General features: G+C 45.9%; 1 protein-coding gene across 1 annotated transcript; it reads left to right on the top strand.

The window, feature by feature from the left end:
* On the top strand, positions 1–15,821 carry LOC144135110 (amblin-like). Its single transcript, XM_077667863.1, has 4 exons — positions 1–127; positions 1,768–1,947; positions 6,883–7,062; positions 15,639–15,821. The coding sequence occupies exons 1-4, from the start codon at positions 73–75 to the stop codon at positions 15,770–15,772; spliced, it is 549 nt and encodes a 182-aa protein (XP_077523989.1). The 5' UTR covers positions 1–72; the 3' UTR covers positions 15,773–15,821.
* Positions 15,822–16,255: the final 434 nt, after the last annotated feature.

The raw sequence follows: 16,255 nt of genomic DNA, 5'->3' as shown, positions 1-16,255 counted from the left end.
GCTTTGAAATACAAAGCAAGTTGTCGACGCTTATTTCTTGGCTTTCGTTACCTCAAAGCAGGAGCTTGCAAAATGAGAGCGAAAGCTTTCTTAAGTGCTTTCGCTGTGTACGTATTAGTCGTGCAAGGTAAGTTCTGCCTAATTTATTGGACTAAGTAGCCGTACTCCTTGAAATATTTCAAGCTCATGGGAAGGTTGCCTATAGTATCCATCTTAAAAAACTTTTTGGCAGGCGAAAAGATTTGTGGATGCTGAGAAAAAAAACGATGAAATGCAGCAGTCTTTAGCTTTTTTTTTTACTTCACGCGATCGATATTCGTGTATTTATTATGTAACTGTGCTTGAGCGGTCTGCTTTTTCTTCTTAGTCCCGACTCCTAAGCCTGCGATTTTGTTGACTTGGCTTCAGTTTCTTTAACTATCTCCCCTGAAACGCACCCCCTTTCCCCCCGAGCGTTCACTCATGTTTACTAAAATATACAAACTTGCTTACTTTGCGCAGATTATAGGTATCTGTTAGGCAACGCAGACACATTTTAAATAGGGAACCTTTCATTTTTTTTCGCGAAAGTAATTAAGTGACAAGGTGCATGGACAGCTGAGGCTTAGTAGACATACTGTATGTGGTGCATCATTTTCGCTGCTTAAACATGTTTGATTCTGGGCTGCATTGCGTGATGTACTTGTGTGTACAAAGCAAAGTAAACAGCAACTATACCGAAAGGCATTGCGTTCGCAAAATTGAAGACCTTTTAATTTACGTATGAAGTCTTACGCGTTTTTGTCAGGTTCTATTTCTTCGGTAGATGTTGTCAAAAGATACAATTTTATATGCTAGCTCTCCTTCAGTCGAACCAATCTATGTGTCTTATTTATTGGAGTGGGATGTTCTGAGTGTTAAACTATACACATGTTCGCATAGGATTGTGACCTGCACCCACGAACGTTGGTAGAAGATGATGAAGAAAAATCTGGATTAGCAACATCCTGCACGAATATCGGCCAATTGACTATTCAGTGTTTGCTAATGTTCACAAACCTCTTGCGCAAGACGAGTTGCTGGTACACGCTAGAAGTAGTTATAAAGAGTAGCAATACTATCGCCAGTGAACTTATGGGCGTACGTGTTATATTTCAGGTGAAAACACGCTGAATTATTTTTCCTTACTTACTACCATCTATATTAAGCTGAAATATTCTGTTAGAATTGGCGTGTGAAAACACATTATCAGCATTGTTATTAAAAATAAACACTCGCTGGGATTCAAATAGGTAAAACTTTTGAAATGAAACGCTCTTTAAAGAATTGCGTTAATCAGCAAATCAGAATAAACTTTGCCGGAATGTACACACTGTGCTCATAAGTGCTAAAAAGTGCTCCATTATAGGCTATATGAAATATTGATATGATTTTGTGACACTATGAGGCTAGGAGCAATCTTGCACAGCTCCCGTTTTTTGAACAAAATAGAAATACACCTTACATCTCTTTGTATGGTGCAGGAAGGAAGTGGACGTAGCAGATACATAATAGAGTATATGCTACAAATATGGCACTGTATTCGAAAGCAAATTGGAAGCTGCATTTGCAAAAGAGCTCTAATGCCACGTTTAGTAGTGAGAAAGTCGGGAACAATGATAGCAAGAGTGGACTTCCTAAATTGTTTGGCATTGTATACGTACTGCTTTATTATATCCAGACAAGTAACTGAGCCTGTTTTATTGGCAGAACGCACACATCCTGACTTGAGCTGTTACCACATTTCAGCTGAAAGTTTTAAATGGACCCGTTGTTGGCGACGAAAGGCTGTCGGAAATTGTACAGCTAAGATTCCTTCTTGGTACTACGATTTGTGGACCTTGAGTTGCAAAGGGTTCCTCTACAGCGGATGTGGTGAGAACTCGAACAGGTTTACATCTGAACAAGAATGCCAGAAAGCCTGCACACGTGAGTAAATTATCCTTTACAGGCAACCAGCCTCTTTGGCATGCGCTTTGTGTAAAAAAAAGTGCGCGTTCATATTTACTGTGGCTAGGAGGATAAAATCCTGGTTAGGGCTGCATGAACTTTACTATGCGAAGTCGAAATGAGCAAGCCTCTCTATAAAACTATCAGGTGTGCGAAGACGACCCGCTTTAAGTGAGAGAATTATTGTGAAAATCCATCTTTAGGAAGCTCTTTATGACGTATACAAAGACAAGGCATCTCCAGGGTGATGTATAGTGAGATGCGACCGTTAGCAACGCAGGGACATACTAGGAACATTGGCATCGAGGGTTATTCTAGCAACAACTGGCATAGGAGATAATACGGTCCCACGCCAGCCGTTGTTATATGAAGAGTTCAAGGCTTAGGACGGCAGCCTTCGGAGTCTAGGGATGATGCTAGCAGCTTCAATCAGCTTGTGGCTATATACTTAAATAAACCATCGTTTATGCCAGTACGGAATCTTTCTCCATGTCGCGGTCAAAACAAGCACTACATTCTTTCAGGTCTTCTTCTTCCCTGGCGGTGCTGTCAACGCAGTCTACCGCGGGTAAGGAAGGGGCCCTGCAATAACTTTCACCCACGAAATGTTTTTAGTTTTGATTATTGGAAAATTCAGGTGAAGATCGCCCGTTAAAAATCAGAAATGATCCGGCCGTAAAGAAAGCCGAACATAAGGTTCAACGTAATGTTCTGGGTGCCAAACGTTTCCGGGAAATAGTAGTCACCAGGAAGAATTACGGGATGATTAAATGCTTGATGCGACAGTTCTGGGATTGCAGTCGAATTTACCCTCGGTTATTACTTTGGTGCTTTCACTCTACTACTGGCAAGCAGCCCCCTGCACAAGCTACGAGTGTGCTGTGGGTAGGCGGCTGGTGAGAGAAAAAGAGCATAAAAAAGACAAATTGCTAAGACTGATTGCAAAGAATCGTCAAACTTAGAGAGCAGCAAGGGAGATCATGTGCGCTGCCTAGCTCGTAAAAAATTGGGCGCAGACAAGAGCATGTTCAGCACCGAAATGCTTAAGTCTATTTCACTACAGAGGGCGAACTGGCATTGCAGGGCGCCGCCCCGACCCGGACGTGCCGAGGCAGCGCTGCCGCGCTGATTTATCACGTTCAGCCATTCGCTCGGTCGTTCACTACACTCCGCCACAATCGCATCAATGCTTGCCGTGCCACCTGCAGGCAACGGGATGGGCGTACGTATAGCGTTGCACCCAGCTGCCCTGTCTTGCTTCTGGCGATACTGATGACGCGCGTTCATCTCACGAGGCCTGATCCGCTGAACCACAGGTAGGCTTGGGGCCCTACTACCGATGTGCAGCGATCTCGATGAGTGAGTCACCATAGATGCGCTACGCCTTCAAACCAGCACTGTATTTTATGCTTTAACTTTATCTGGACGACGACGCAGGCTATGGACCTTTTGACGCCCACACTTGTAGTTTTGATTTAGGCGGAAATCTCAGCATGAGGCTTAAACAGGGAGTAAACAAAAATTTTCAGTGGAACAACCTTCTACACTAAAATGACAGGCACGTTTCTGCACCAATAGCTATATGTCACCTATGAGAAATGAGTATGAGGTATGCGCAACCATTAAGATGGAATATATTTTCACTGAAGGGGAAGAAAACAAAAAGATCAAGCTACCGGTTAATACCAAGCAGTAACCAATTTATATTTCTCAACATCCCTTCAGAACCAGAAGATATACACACGGCACTGAATGTGTTCTCTCTTGTTCCCTGTCTTGGTTCTTAGGCGCTTTTGGATAAAAATTATGAAGGAATGACACCTCATCTAATCTGCCAATCTTCTCCAATCCGTAACGAATCGGCAGCACTAAGACGGTTTTGCGCAACAGCGCGATTGAAATTTGAACCACATTTTGCATGCAACTTATATGATTACAGGATATATCTGGTTTTGTAGAGCTTATGAGCAGTTTAAAGTTTTTTGTGCAGTTAACCAAACAAAAATAAATTTTAAAGCTGATGAGAAAGCCACTGCCTGTTTTTAAAGCATTAGTGTTAAGTCTCCCGTTCAGCCCTGTACCCGGAGCTGCTGGTGTCTTCATCAATGTGTGCGGAAAAAACGGTTTGGTCTTGAAGGTCGTGACGCCACACGTGGAGCTGTGCAATGAGGTGTGACTAAGGCATTAGGAAACTGGTGATTAGAAGGGCTAAACATCGCTCAAAAGTCATTGACGTGTAAGTGTGTAAAGTAAATGAATTGGGATGAAAAGAAAATTAGGGTAATCAGCCGGAAAACGAGCCCCTTTCTCTTGGGGTACGACTCAGGCATGCTGCGCCTAGGTCGTGCAAACACGTTCGAACGGCTTGGTTAAAGCAGAGCTTTCTATGTATGCCTTGTGGTCTTTGACTTAATATGAAAACAGCTACCCTGTCTGTGCTGACAAGAGGAGCCGCTGACTTGACCCATTAACGCAGTTCTGTCATACCCTTAAAGGTGTAGTATAACTTTTCAAGCGCCGCAGTATGAAGCAATGCTTTTAATTCGAAAATTGTTAGTCACAATTCACCCATGTTTTCTAAAATTACATCGAAAAAACTGCAGCGACATTTACAAGGACTAAGCATGTTTTTTACCGTGTTTCATTTTTTTGAACATTGGTGGTTTCCATACACAGAATGCGAATATCATCTGAAGTGGATTTCGAGGTCTTTTCAGTGCTAATTTATACTGCTAGCTATTTGAAGACAACCTCATAGCTGCTTGAATTGGCTTCAGAAATCGTGTACAGCAAATTATAGCGAAAAACTATGCTGAAATAACTGTTTCATTGACCGCGCGAGCTGTATAGGTTTCAGAGCTTCTGCGGCAGGAAGACATTTCGAGAGCAACGGCTTTTGCAACATAGCTGTAAGACACACGACACTCCGTGACCTACACATTACTGCGCTACGTAATAACGCGACCACCCTCAGCAATTGCGTCGTGCTGCTTTCGTCGTCTTCATGTAAGGTGTGCTCTTAAGTCGGGTTGAGGTGGCGTGACTACACCTCGCAAGCTCGTTGTCTTTCGAATCTTTGTCGTCATCGTGTTAGACGCGTGGTCATGAGAGGCTCCAAACGTGTCGAAACGCCTTTCAGACGCCCCATGTAGCCGCCAGGTTAGAACCCAAAGAAATCCAACGTACGCATCATGCGCTTCCCGCTGTCCACGACCACGCTGCCCGATAGCATCCGGAAATCTGTGCGGACACATTTTACAGATTGATTAAGGCAGTTTTTACGCCAGTGGCCGTAATGTGAGTGAGGGTGAGAGAGTTTGAGTTTGTTGGAAGCTACTTGGTCGGGTTGGCCTCTTCGTATGAGAGCGCCGAAGACGTTTTAGTCTACGGATAGCAGCCGCAATACTGCTCAGTCGTAGATTTAGCCTTATCAGCAAGCATAAATGTTGACGTATACTGACACTAACCAATATTTATAGCAACCCAACGTTTAGGAACCCAGTCGACTTCTTAGTCCAAAGAATTGTCCAGCTGCGAGTACGCCACCCCCATGTCGTCGAAAAAAAAAAAAAAACCTGGACCACGGAAATGATGCGCAAATGCCCGGTCATGTCATGTATTCCCAAAGTAAAATTTTGAAAATTGGAAAAAAATGCAAGACTGCCGTTGCGTGACCAGCGCATATCTTGATTGTTGTAGTGAGGTATTTCATTGTATGAAAAAGTTGCGCTCATAAACGGTTTGATGCTCAAAAATGCTTTTGCCCAGGATTGTTGGGTGTGACTGTGCAAACATCATTCAATGAAAAATCATACTTAGGTAAAGAGAGGCTGTCAAGATGTCGGGAACTAAGCGCCGGTGTACCATATCTTTAGAGTGTACGCATGCTGTACCCCTAATAAGGCTTTATTTTAGAGCAGGACACAAACTCGTGGATAACATTTTCATTCTCATTAAAAGTGCATCCCAGAGTTGACACACCTTGTGACTAAAGTAGGCTGAGAGCCCTACAAAATAACAGCTAATAAACAGTGTCGACGTAGAAGTTGAACTAGCCAGTCTCCTTGGATCTCTGTTTGTGATGGCATCCTCCGCTTCAGCTGCTACCAGGCCAGCAAGCCCGGAAGTGCTTGTCAAGGATTTGTGTGACAGGTACTGAAAAGCCCCACCGTTATCACTGTGCTGCACAGAGCGCTGTTGCTTTCTTCTTTGGAAGCTAAAAATTTAATTTTCTCAATGTTTCTGCGCTTTCTAGACATTCCAGTGGAAGGGTAAGCATTGCACGTAGCCGTAGCGCCTGTCTAGTCATTCCTCTTGGCGACGCAGTGAATACCTTTATCTTTTACGCCCTTTTTGGAAAATGCATGCTTGCTTGCGCATTTGCCGTATTCGCCACCGCGTGTGCAACGCATTCCATCAAGGCACCAGCACGCGCTTTCTTTACTTTGTACCACCGCCGCGCTGGCTCAGTGGTTATGGCGCTTGGCTGCTGACCCGAACGACGCGAGTTCGATCCCAGCAGCGGCAACCGAATTTCGATGGGGGCGAAATTCTAGAGGCCCGTGTACTGTGCGATGTCAGAACACGTCAAAGAACCCCAGGTGAAGTGGTCTATTTTTCCGGAGTCCTTCACTACGGCGTCCCCCATACCCTTCTCTCCTGGTTGAATAAAATATCTCTGCTCCTCCTCCTCACACCCTTAGTCGCCTTGGGACGTTAAACCCCCATAAACCTAAACATAAACTTTATTTTCTACTCTTCTCTTCCTAGAGTGCTTGAAGCAGAATAGAAAATTGTAGATAAAATGTGCACCCCCAGTCTATTTCCTGTCAAAACCTCTCCATCATATAACTGAATTTAATAAAAATTACAAAAAACAACCGGTGATGACAGGTGTTTCTTAATTCATTTCAGGTAAATCTAAGCGAAAACCAGTTTGCAGCCTGAAGCCGAAAACTGGAAATTGCACGGGCTTTTCTCCGTCATGGTACTACGACGCCGATGTGGATCTGTGTCGTCGTTTCATTTATGGGGGATGCTACGGGAACGCCAACAGGTTTGACAGCTGCATGAAGTGCATGAAGCGGTGCAGCGGTAAGCTAGTTATTGCCTTGAATAGACTTTCATTGATGACGCATTATTGTGTATAATTAGGACGAAAGTTTAGAAATACCTTAGACAATGCAGAACTTGGTAAGAGAAAAAAAAATGTCAGAGGTTAAGATTCTGTAACGAGAAATCCTGCGGAAGCAGTTGTTGGAAAATTATGACACTTGGAAGCAGATTCCTGGCAGCAAACTGAGCATTTCGTCGACGACCACGCACACATTCGCAAACGGACACTGCACATTGCAATGCCCAGGACCTTACTTGAAACATCTGATCCTCCTGAATGAAACGCTTGTCGATATCAGTATTTCACTGTATTCTTCGCCGTGAGAAAATGCATCGCATCTCTACAGACGGACTGCGCACACGACGCAGCCAAACAGAACGTATTGTGGCAGGAAGTATAGAAGCCTGTAGCAGATTGGCATTGCACTTGTTTGGCAGGGTAGTCGGATAGTTATTTAACCTCAAACGGTCGCACAGGAGCGTGCTTAGGCGAAGTAGGTATTGCAGAAATGTCTGTTGACGGCTTTAGTCACTCCATCTTTTAACGTCTGTCTGATGCCTCCCTGGTTCCGCATCAAAAGCCCTGATATAAGGCTCTAACCGTCAGCAGCATTTTACCTCATTTGCTGCAGCAAAGACGCTGGGATTGTGTCTCTTCATCCTGCTGCTTGCGGCACCGGCCTGACACTTCTTATAGACCTTCACCGGCGCGGCGATTTATCTCGAGCACGCAGCAAAGCTTCTACGAAAGAAAGGTTTGGTGTGTCCATGGAGGCAGAAGCGGAGACGTCAACACCACGCGTCGCTTAAATTCGGTTTACAGAGTTGTTGTCATCGTGGAGGACTAGGAGGAGGAAAAATTTTCATTGCAAAATTACACTGCGCTCGTCATCATGAGCTGAGCCCTCAGTCCACGGCTCCATGTGCCGCAGCGATCCTGCAGGCCCGCCAGAGCAGCTGTCGCTGGCCTTGCGGGTTCATGCCAGTCAGAGCGGTCTCAAGAATGTCTCTCAGTCCATGACCACATTTGCCACCGCCATTTCCTGGGCACTCTCGATGAGCCGGCGATGGTCGGTCGGCTCCGTGCTGTACAGGGCATCTTCCCAAGAAGAAGGAGTGGGGAAGGTCATGGGTGGGACGCCGCCGGGTGGTGTTGTGCAGGCCCAAACAGAATGATACAGTGCAGGTCGGTGTTCTTGGCATCTCGGGTATTTTTCGGTGGAAAGGGTGGGGAAGAACAAGTGCTTGAGATATAGGTTATCATGCGTGTGAGTCTGAAGTTGACGCCATGCCACAGCCTCGGCCTTGGTCAATGTTCAGTGCGGTGGTGGCAGTGTTCTTCTTTGTGTGCAGTAATATTCTGTGATGTGAGTTCAAGTGTGCAGAACCCCGAAGGCGCCCTGGGTGTCGTCTTCCTCCTCCGCTTTCGTCGACAACGTCCGGAAGGTTGCTGTTGGTTCGCGCCGGGAATGAAGGTGTGACGAGGGGTCCAAACGGTGCGCACGGTGGGTAATATGTCGGGATTGATTGATGATAGTGAGCGCGCAGTCAGCAAAGATACAGTACCCTTCTCGAAGGCGTGACACGCAGCCTGTTAGTCTATAATGATTGTGTATGTCGGAAAGACGTTGTATTCGCCATATATGGCCATGTGGTGTATGGAAGCGAATGCTACCGATATAGCGTAGCGCTCTCCTCGGCCGGCGTGCTCGACCTCATGCCTCGAACCGAGCCCGTAACCTGAACTGAGCCAGTGGGATTTGTAACCGCTACTCCCACAACGACGTTGCCGGACGGGTGTTTTGGCGCAATGACATACAGGACGTTTTGGTTACAGCCGTACTGCCCATTGAGTGCCTTGACTCTGGCTGTCCTACGGCCGGCGTGGAGCTCGGGGTGCATGTTCTTCGGGACTGGCGCGAATCTGATATTAGCTGCGAGTGGGGACGGCATGGCGTAGTACCCCTGCTGCAACAGAGTGGTCGGTTCCAGGTAGGCCCTCGTCGTGTCACGTCTCGTCGTGTCACGTCTCGTCGTGTCACGTGTCTTGAACTGGCCAGTCATTTGTGCTTCCACCAGCGCTTCTGCAGTGTTGTGTTGGCCCAGATGGAGCAAGCGGTGTGTCGAGGTGTACGGGGGTAGTAAGAGAGCTGTCTTGGCCGCCGATCGCACGAGGACATTCAGCCGATTCAGCTCGCTTCAACTCATTCTTAGATAAGGGGCGTGGAAGGTAACACGGCTGAGTAACAACGCTAGCACGGTTCGCATGGTATCACTTTCCTACAGCCCCCCGTACCTGTTGGAGATGCGGCGGATCAAGTTTGCCACCTGCCCAGATTGCTTCTGGAGCAAGCTGTACAGTGTAGGTCGCTCGGCCATTAGACTGTAAGTACATGCCCAGCACCCGCAGTCTGTCTACTGTAGGGATAAGGGTGCCTTCAAAGTGGAGGTCGATATCGGGGTCGACTACTTGGGTCCTGCAGCACGCGCCAATAAAGAGCAGTTCCGGCTTCTCAGGTGCACACGTAAGCCCGCTCTCAGTCGCAGTTTGGCGTCAACTCTATGGCTTCTTGAAGGTTATCTTGGATGTGGCTGTCCCGAGACTGTCGTCACACCTATCGCGATGTCGTCGGCGTAAAGGGCATGGTGCACATCAGGAATTCTAGAAAGCAGAGGTAGAAGGCTTCTTTGCTTTGAACTTCCACACTGCCCTATAAAGGAGAAGGTGGCCCAGATGTGAGGGGTGAGGAAGCTCGCTCGATTGCTCGAACTCATGGTGTTACGTCTAGAACTCACTTGCGCTGGACTAATGGACAGTGTCTGCCCTATTCGGCGCAATTGCGAATAGGCATGCGCACGCAGGCCAGTTGCGCCGACTAGTGACCAGTGCCTTCCCCCATTTAAACTTTTCTCACTCTACCGCTGTCCCTACCTTGTTGTTACCTCCTCTCAGTTCCTTTCTCTGCAGGTGACCGACGCTGGGGTACCGGTACACAGGGCGTTATACCTCTTGCTGTAGCACAGTGGAAAGCACAAGTAGCTCGCGCACTGACCGGGTGTCGCGTACGATATTTCATCTTTTATAGAATAAGGTCTCTAGAGGTCATATTTCCTGGAAGGGAAGCTCGAACATTGACAAGTGTGAACAAGAGCCTGACAGGCACACAAGAGAGCTATCACGATATTCCGCGGAAAACCGTGCTTTAATACAAACAAGCGTAGCGAGCAGGTTCTGTTTAATATATTGAGTTTCCCTTAGTCAGGCTTTTGGAATGGCTTCCCTAAAGAGTTGACCTTGAGTCTTAGTGTCACAGCGTAGCGCACTTGAATAGGTTTGGTTCTGACTGGTGGTCGGCTCCAACTGAAAGTCGATCGTATTTGGTTGAACTCACAAAAAGTATCCGACCATTTAGTACTCGTGGCTGCCGATGGGCCCTCATGAATACATAGCAGGCGAACCTTTCTTACGGTCAATAGACGCGGCCTACTCTAGTTCAGAAACCACCGCTCCTTGTGCGAAGTGCGGGAGAAAATGCATTGCAACTAAATAATTCGAATTTCCTCCGTCACAATACGCGCGGGATGCCTTTGCGGGCGCCCAGAAAAACCCAGGAATTGCAGCTGCACGGTAAGCACCTGTTCTTTACAGCATTGTAGCATGAACAGCTGGCTCTTGACAAGGACTGTCTTCGCGTTTGTTAGGATTCATTGCCTCGAGAAAGCCTACAGAAATTCGTGCTCATGCACGAACTGTCGCCAAGCGCGGTCACAGTGCAGGCCATCTGTGCAGTTACCTGCGCATCGAAGCCAGGAGCAGCACGCCATGTGATCGAGGGCCTTAGGACGCCGTGTAAACAGGATTTAAGCCAACCGTCTTCTAGCTACGATGGCTACTTTTTCCGTGGGCCGGCCATTTTTTTTGTGTTGTACGCTTATAAAAGTTAATGTGGCATGTTCTTTCCCAGCAATCAGCATTAACCGTATATGTTGAATAGCGGGAATTTTTTTTTTTTAAGGAGCCTTTATTCGTGGGAAATGGCTCGCTTATTGACAAATTGGACATCTTGCGCTCCTAAATGGTATAAAGAAAACGCGTCAGTTTTTCCGAACGAGTAATATGCAGCACGAGCATTGAATTTGGTCATTTTTACTTCGCTCTCGATTTGACAGTGGACCATTAGACGATAACCAGGACGCCGTATCTAAGACGAGCTTTACTATATATGTTTGATACCACGTGAAAAGTATATGTTTATTCAGCTTCATTTCAACTTTCTGCGCACTCCGTAGCATGCAATCAACATAGCATGCGGTGTTTAAAAAAATTAGCTCCAAATTTTTTTGCTCGCAGTATAGCGGTCGTTATTAGGCGGCGTTTTCAGCAAATAGCTGGAAGTTTTCTAGCTCTCTGTATATTGCTCGTTAAAATAAAAAAGTGTTTCAGGTTTATGGAACTAAAGAACTGGCCGCCAGTGACAAATTCTTGGCCTCAGGAAAAGCGTGTACTACACCTGGAAGGCGGAGAATGTTCAACCTAAACGGTTTGCATGCAAGCACTTTGCGTACTTCGGTGCGAGGCGGTTCACTCGACCGGCTTTGCTGTCCGGGCTTTGTGAACATAAGTTCATTTCAGTTTTAATGCATAAAGTAGCTATTGACGGTGAAATGGGGACCAGACTAGTGCTTTTAGACAGTAAACCCACATTTACAAGGCACCTGTCTTAGAGGCTGCTGCGCCAAAGCCTGGAGACATCTATCTTGCGGCCGCACGTAGCAGTCATACAACCCTGCGTTTAGACCTCAAATCCTCCGAGTGGCTCGCATGCTGAAGGTTGAAAACATTTACAGGAATATTGAAAAAGGTGTTTTACTTGTTCTTTTTTTACAGGAAGGCGTAAACGCCGCTGCATGCTCCAAAATATGACGTCGAGACAGAAGTTATAGCCACGTCGGTTATCACAGTGGCACCGCGGGATGCAATGCGGTGATGTGGTCACTGACACGCGCTGTGCTCTAATTCTCCAAACATATGTATAAGGCAATAACTTACTCAGGCGCTTTATAACTATCATTTTAAGCCATCCCTCTAATCCCGCCAGACATAGCAGTGATAATTGCCTACATTTATTTATGGCGATATAAATACAACTCTAGGTATCTTGAACTGCATTAATGTGGAAATAAAGAAAAAAACTTTTAATAGCCCCTTCAGGCGCTGGGTGCACATATGTGGACGCGACTTACACCCGCTTATATTTTCGTATACAAGGCCAATTTCCAACTTTGAATTCCGCGCTCTTGCAATTTTAACCCTCCCGACCAGGTCTGTGGCGCCATCTCTTACAGCTACATCGAGATGTGTTTGTAAAAAAAAAGAAAGAAAAGATGGACGTTGCGACATTTTTTGGCGGGACTAGTGGATAGCTTTTATTTTTGCGTGCGATCTCTTCAACTGGTCGCAAATGATGCAATTTATCGCCGTAATGTGTCAGTAGGTTAACGTAGAAACTGCACACCAATTTTCACGGTCATCGACGAAAGAAAAGTATTGCGTTGGCGATCAGAGTGGCGCCTCCACAAGCCTGCACACGGCGCCTTAATGCCGGAAACATCAAAGTGGCGTTTTCAGCCCGTTGTGCGCCATTATTCCGGCCAAGTGCGTTTCGAAATGGGCTTATTGCTCACAGGTGTCGAAAACTATGCTTCTACAAGGAGAACGTCGAACGACTTCTGCGCTGAAGCATTGTTCATGAAAATAGCCGATGGAGAAGTTCCTCGAAAGAGGAGCGGCTGATCGAGCAATGAAGACCCGCAGATCGTCGCAAAGAATCGGCACTACGCTGAGCTGCTGCTTACAAACACAGGGCGCTATTATCAGTGCTTGGAGTCAGGGGGGTTTCGAAGGGTCTAAGGCCTCCTACCAACATTGAAAATAAATCTAAGACTCCCCCATGCTAGAATATAGGCTGCATGAATCAGAAGCAAGAAACCACTTTTATGCTCGTTTTCAGTGGTTGTTCGAACATTTTATTTCTCTCGTTTCAGAATTTCGCTGTGGCATTAGCAAGAATCAATAGCATTATGTTAAAAAATTAGGCAGTGGCTTAGCTCTGGTTAAGCCTGGATATAAATGCGAAAAGCTTCAGTTATGCTTGGTTTGACGTCATGGTTATGCTTCGTAGCTTAGCTGGTATTGTATACATTGTTTATCTAGCACCAAGTCTGTCGTAAACACCCTAGTCGCACTCGCACTTTCACTAAGCCGTGCCACGTAGTCGTTGTAACGGCGAGTATTGGGATTTTCCTCTCCTGACTCTCTTGTTTCCTCTTCCTCACTCGCTTGGCTGCTGTTGGCTGAAGATGCGGCCAAGACACGCTTTTTTGCTTCTTTCCGACATCGTTTAGCAAGGCGTGTTTCCCGTTGTTCAGGCGTTTCGGCTGCACGTTTAGCTTTGGCTTTTTCATTTTTGTCGCTGTTGCGCAGCTAACTCCCAAGCGAGTACTTCTGGATCAGACGATTTTAGTTTCTCAGCCTTTCTGCGTAGTCTAGCAGCAGCCGCACTCTCCTTCCCTTCCATGTCGAGTGCGCACGCCTATTCTCTGGCAAGCGCATTATATAGCCTCCTTGCGCATGCACCTGACGCACATGTGCAGTGGCGCACGGCTGCGCCGAAAGGTCAGGCGACGGAGTCGGCGGCGGCGACGGCTGCGGCAGCGGCGAGGAGCGACCACCTCCGCGGCGCGTGACATCACTCGTTTTCGCACATGCGCAAAACTCACCAGTTCGGCTCACGCGAAGTTCGGCTCTGACCCGCGTAGTGAAGCTTTTCGCTTCAAAACTCGAGATGGGCCAACATGCAAAGTGGCAGCAGCAGTACACAAGGGGGGAGATGAAAAAGGGGAACCCATGCCCTCACACCACGATTTACTTCAGAGCTGGCCCAAGGCTACAAGGCTCTCTGACATAAATTTTGCAAAGAAACTACATTTCAAAATGATTCCGCCTGTTCATAAAAACCATGTGTAAAACAGGCTGCAAGCTGCTTTCTCTCTCCCTCTCCACCTGTGCTCAGATCACTCAAGACAGCTTCGATGGAACCAGACTACAAGCACTGCCCGTGATTGGAAGCAATCAGTGGCCCCAACTTTTGAACACATATGTTATTTGCACTATGGTTCCGACGTGAAGGCTGCCCATAAAAGCAGCGTTCGGTGCCAGAACCGCCGAAGCTTCTTCTGCCCGCCGTAGCAGAAAAATTGTTTTATCGGTTTCATAGGTCGTGAACTACAGAATAATCCTCTTAAGTGTATATTCTTACAGCTAAACATTTATTCATGTCTAACAATCAGTTATAAAAGGCAAGCAAATGTTGCAATTTTCGTTCATGAAGCAGCATTGAGGCGCTCTGTCCACATACGTGGATGCGAATGAAATATGCTCAGATATGAATATTTTTGCATAAGTTTTTGCGCATCACTCCTATTTGGTCTACTAATCGTGAATTATGCAAAAAAAAGATTTTTCCTTTCAGCAGATTTAATTGGCGCCTGAAGGGGATAGAAAGGAGACAAGTGGCCTGTGTTTAAAGGTCACTCACATGTTAATGAACGTGAGGAAAGGAATTGTGGAAAGAAAGAGAGGCAAATTATATGACTTTTATGAACAAGTGCCTTGGTAACGTAATCAATAATTTACAGATATTGTTTGGCGAGCAGAAATAATACTTTGCTTCATAAATACATTTAGAACAACGTATGGAACTTTTTTCTGGGATTTTTTCTGTTGTGTGATGCAAAAGGAGTGCACACACATCGATGAAATCGCTCCCTGTGTCCAGTAATAGTAGCCCATTGAAAGCAAGTAGAACATAAGCGCTGCAGAACTGGAGGGTGAAGACATAATAGCGCAGATACCTTTGGCAAAGTTAGAGTCAAGAACGGTAGGAGTATGCATAAGAAAGTGAAGTTGAGGGCGACATAACCCCTAATTTTACGACATGAGTATAATAAGGAGAAAAGGCATGAGACCAAAGAAAAGTTTAGGAAACTTTGCAGATTTCCTGGGGATTAGGCCCTGGAAGTTTTTCGCAAATAAGAGCTTTTTTTGTTCGGCTGATGCGTGTGACTTCAGAAGTTTATACGATCAGAGTGCTGCAGCGTCAGCGGCGACCAATCATAGATCTCCGAAAGATCTGAAACCGCGAAAATGCGGTTGTTACTTTAGTGACGCCGGCTTCCTTCTTCTTAATCGGAACGACGTAATTGTGAAATGTATTCTATTCACAAAAGCGGCGACCGCTATGTTTCACGCAGGTTCCAGGGCGTGCTCTCTAGAGTTTCATAAATTTGTATTCTACTTCAAGAAGGTCTAATGGCATAAAGCTCTTCGAGTTCTTTGCTTGCAGCGTTTATGTGGGCTGCTCAGACGTGACACCTTCGCTTGCATAATTTTTTTCTTCCTCCTCCTCGCTTGTAAAACGCTCTGTACCACAACTATTCAAAACATGCTACTCAGGTCATTTACATCTTTAGTATTTTTTTTTTCGTTTTTAAAGGGAAGAAACACGCTTGGAAAATCTGCAAGAAGAGGACCGAAGCATTTCGCAAAAGATACAACTTAGGGCTTCAACCAAACCGGAAAACATCCAAGTGGCCTTTCATATTAAATATTCCGTTCTTAAAGAACTAAGTATGTGAACAAAGCACATTAAAACAAAATGTTCTCAGCACTTTAATAAAAACCTGGAACGACGCGCACTATTCTGTCTGAGTTCCTACATCCATGAGCATGGTGTGCTGTATCTTTTTTCTCTTTCAGGAAGTACTTGAGAAGCAGTTGGGGGTGTCTTCAGCTACCGCATTGGTGTCATGCATCAACCTCCTTGTATTACATCATGTTGCATGTTAAGGTTCCGAAATATCTGTCGTTGAGAAACCTAACTTTGTTGGTGTAGATTCGTGTGTAGGCAGCGCAAAAAAAAACGAACACAAGAGCATAGACCTAAAATAACGTAGGGGCTAACTACCAACTTAGGATATGATAGCCATTCAGAGATAGTGACTGCCAAGAGCTGATACTCAGCGTCTGTATTGTGTTAGGTCTATGCCCTTGTCTTCGTTTTTCACTCTGCTGAAACATGCTGGCGCCTATCTTTGAATTTTGCTACGGGCA

Source organism: Amblyomma americanum, chromosome 5, assembly GCF_052857255.1.
Source record: "Amblyomma americanum isolate KBUSLIRL-KWMA chromosome 5, ASM5285725v1, whole genome shotgun sequence".
NCBI lineage: Eukaryota > Metazoa > Arthropoda > Arachnida > Ixodida > Ixodidae > Amblyomma > Amblyomma americanum.
This window is presented reverse-complemented; position numbering and strand designations above follow the sequence as displayed.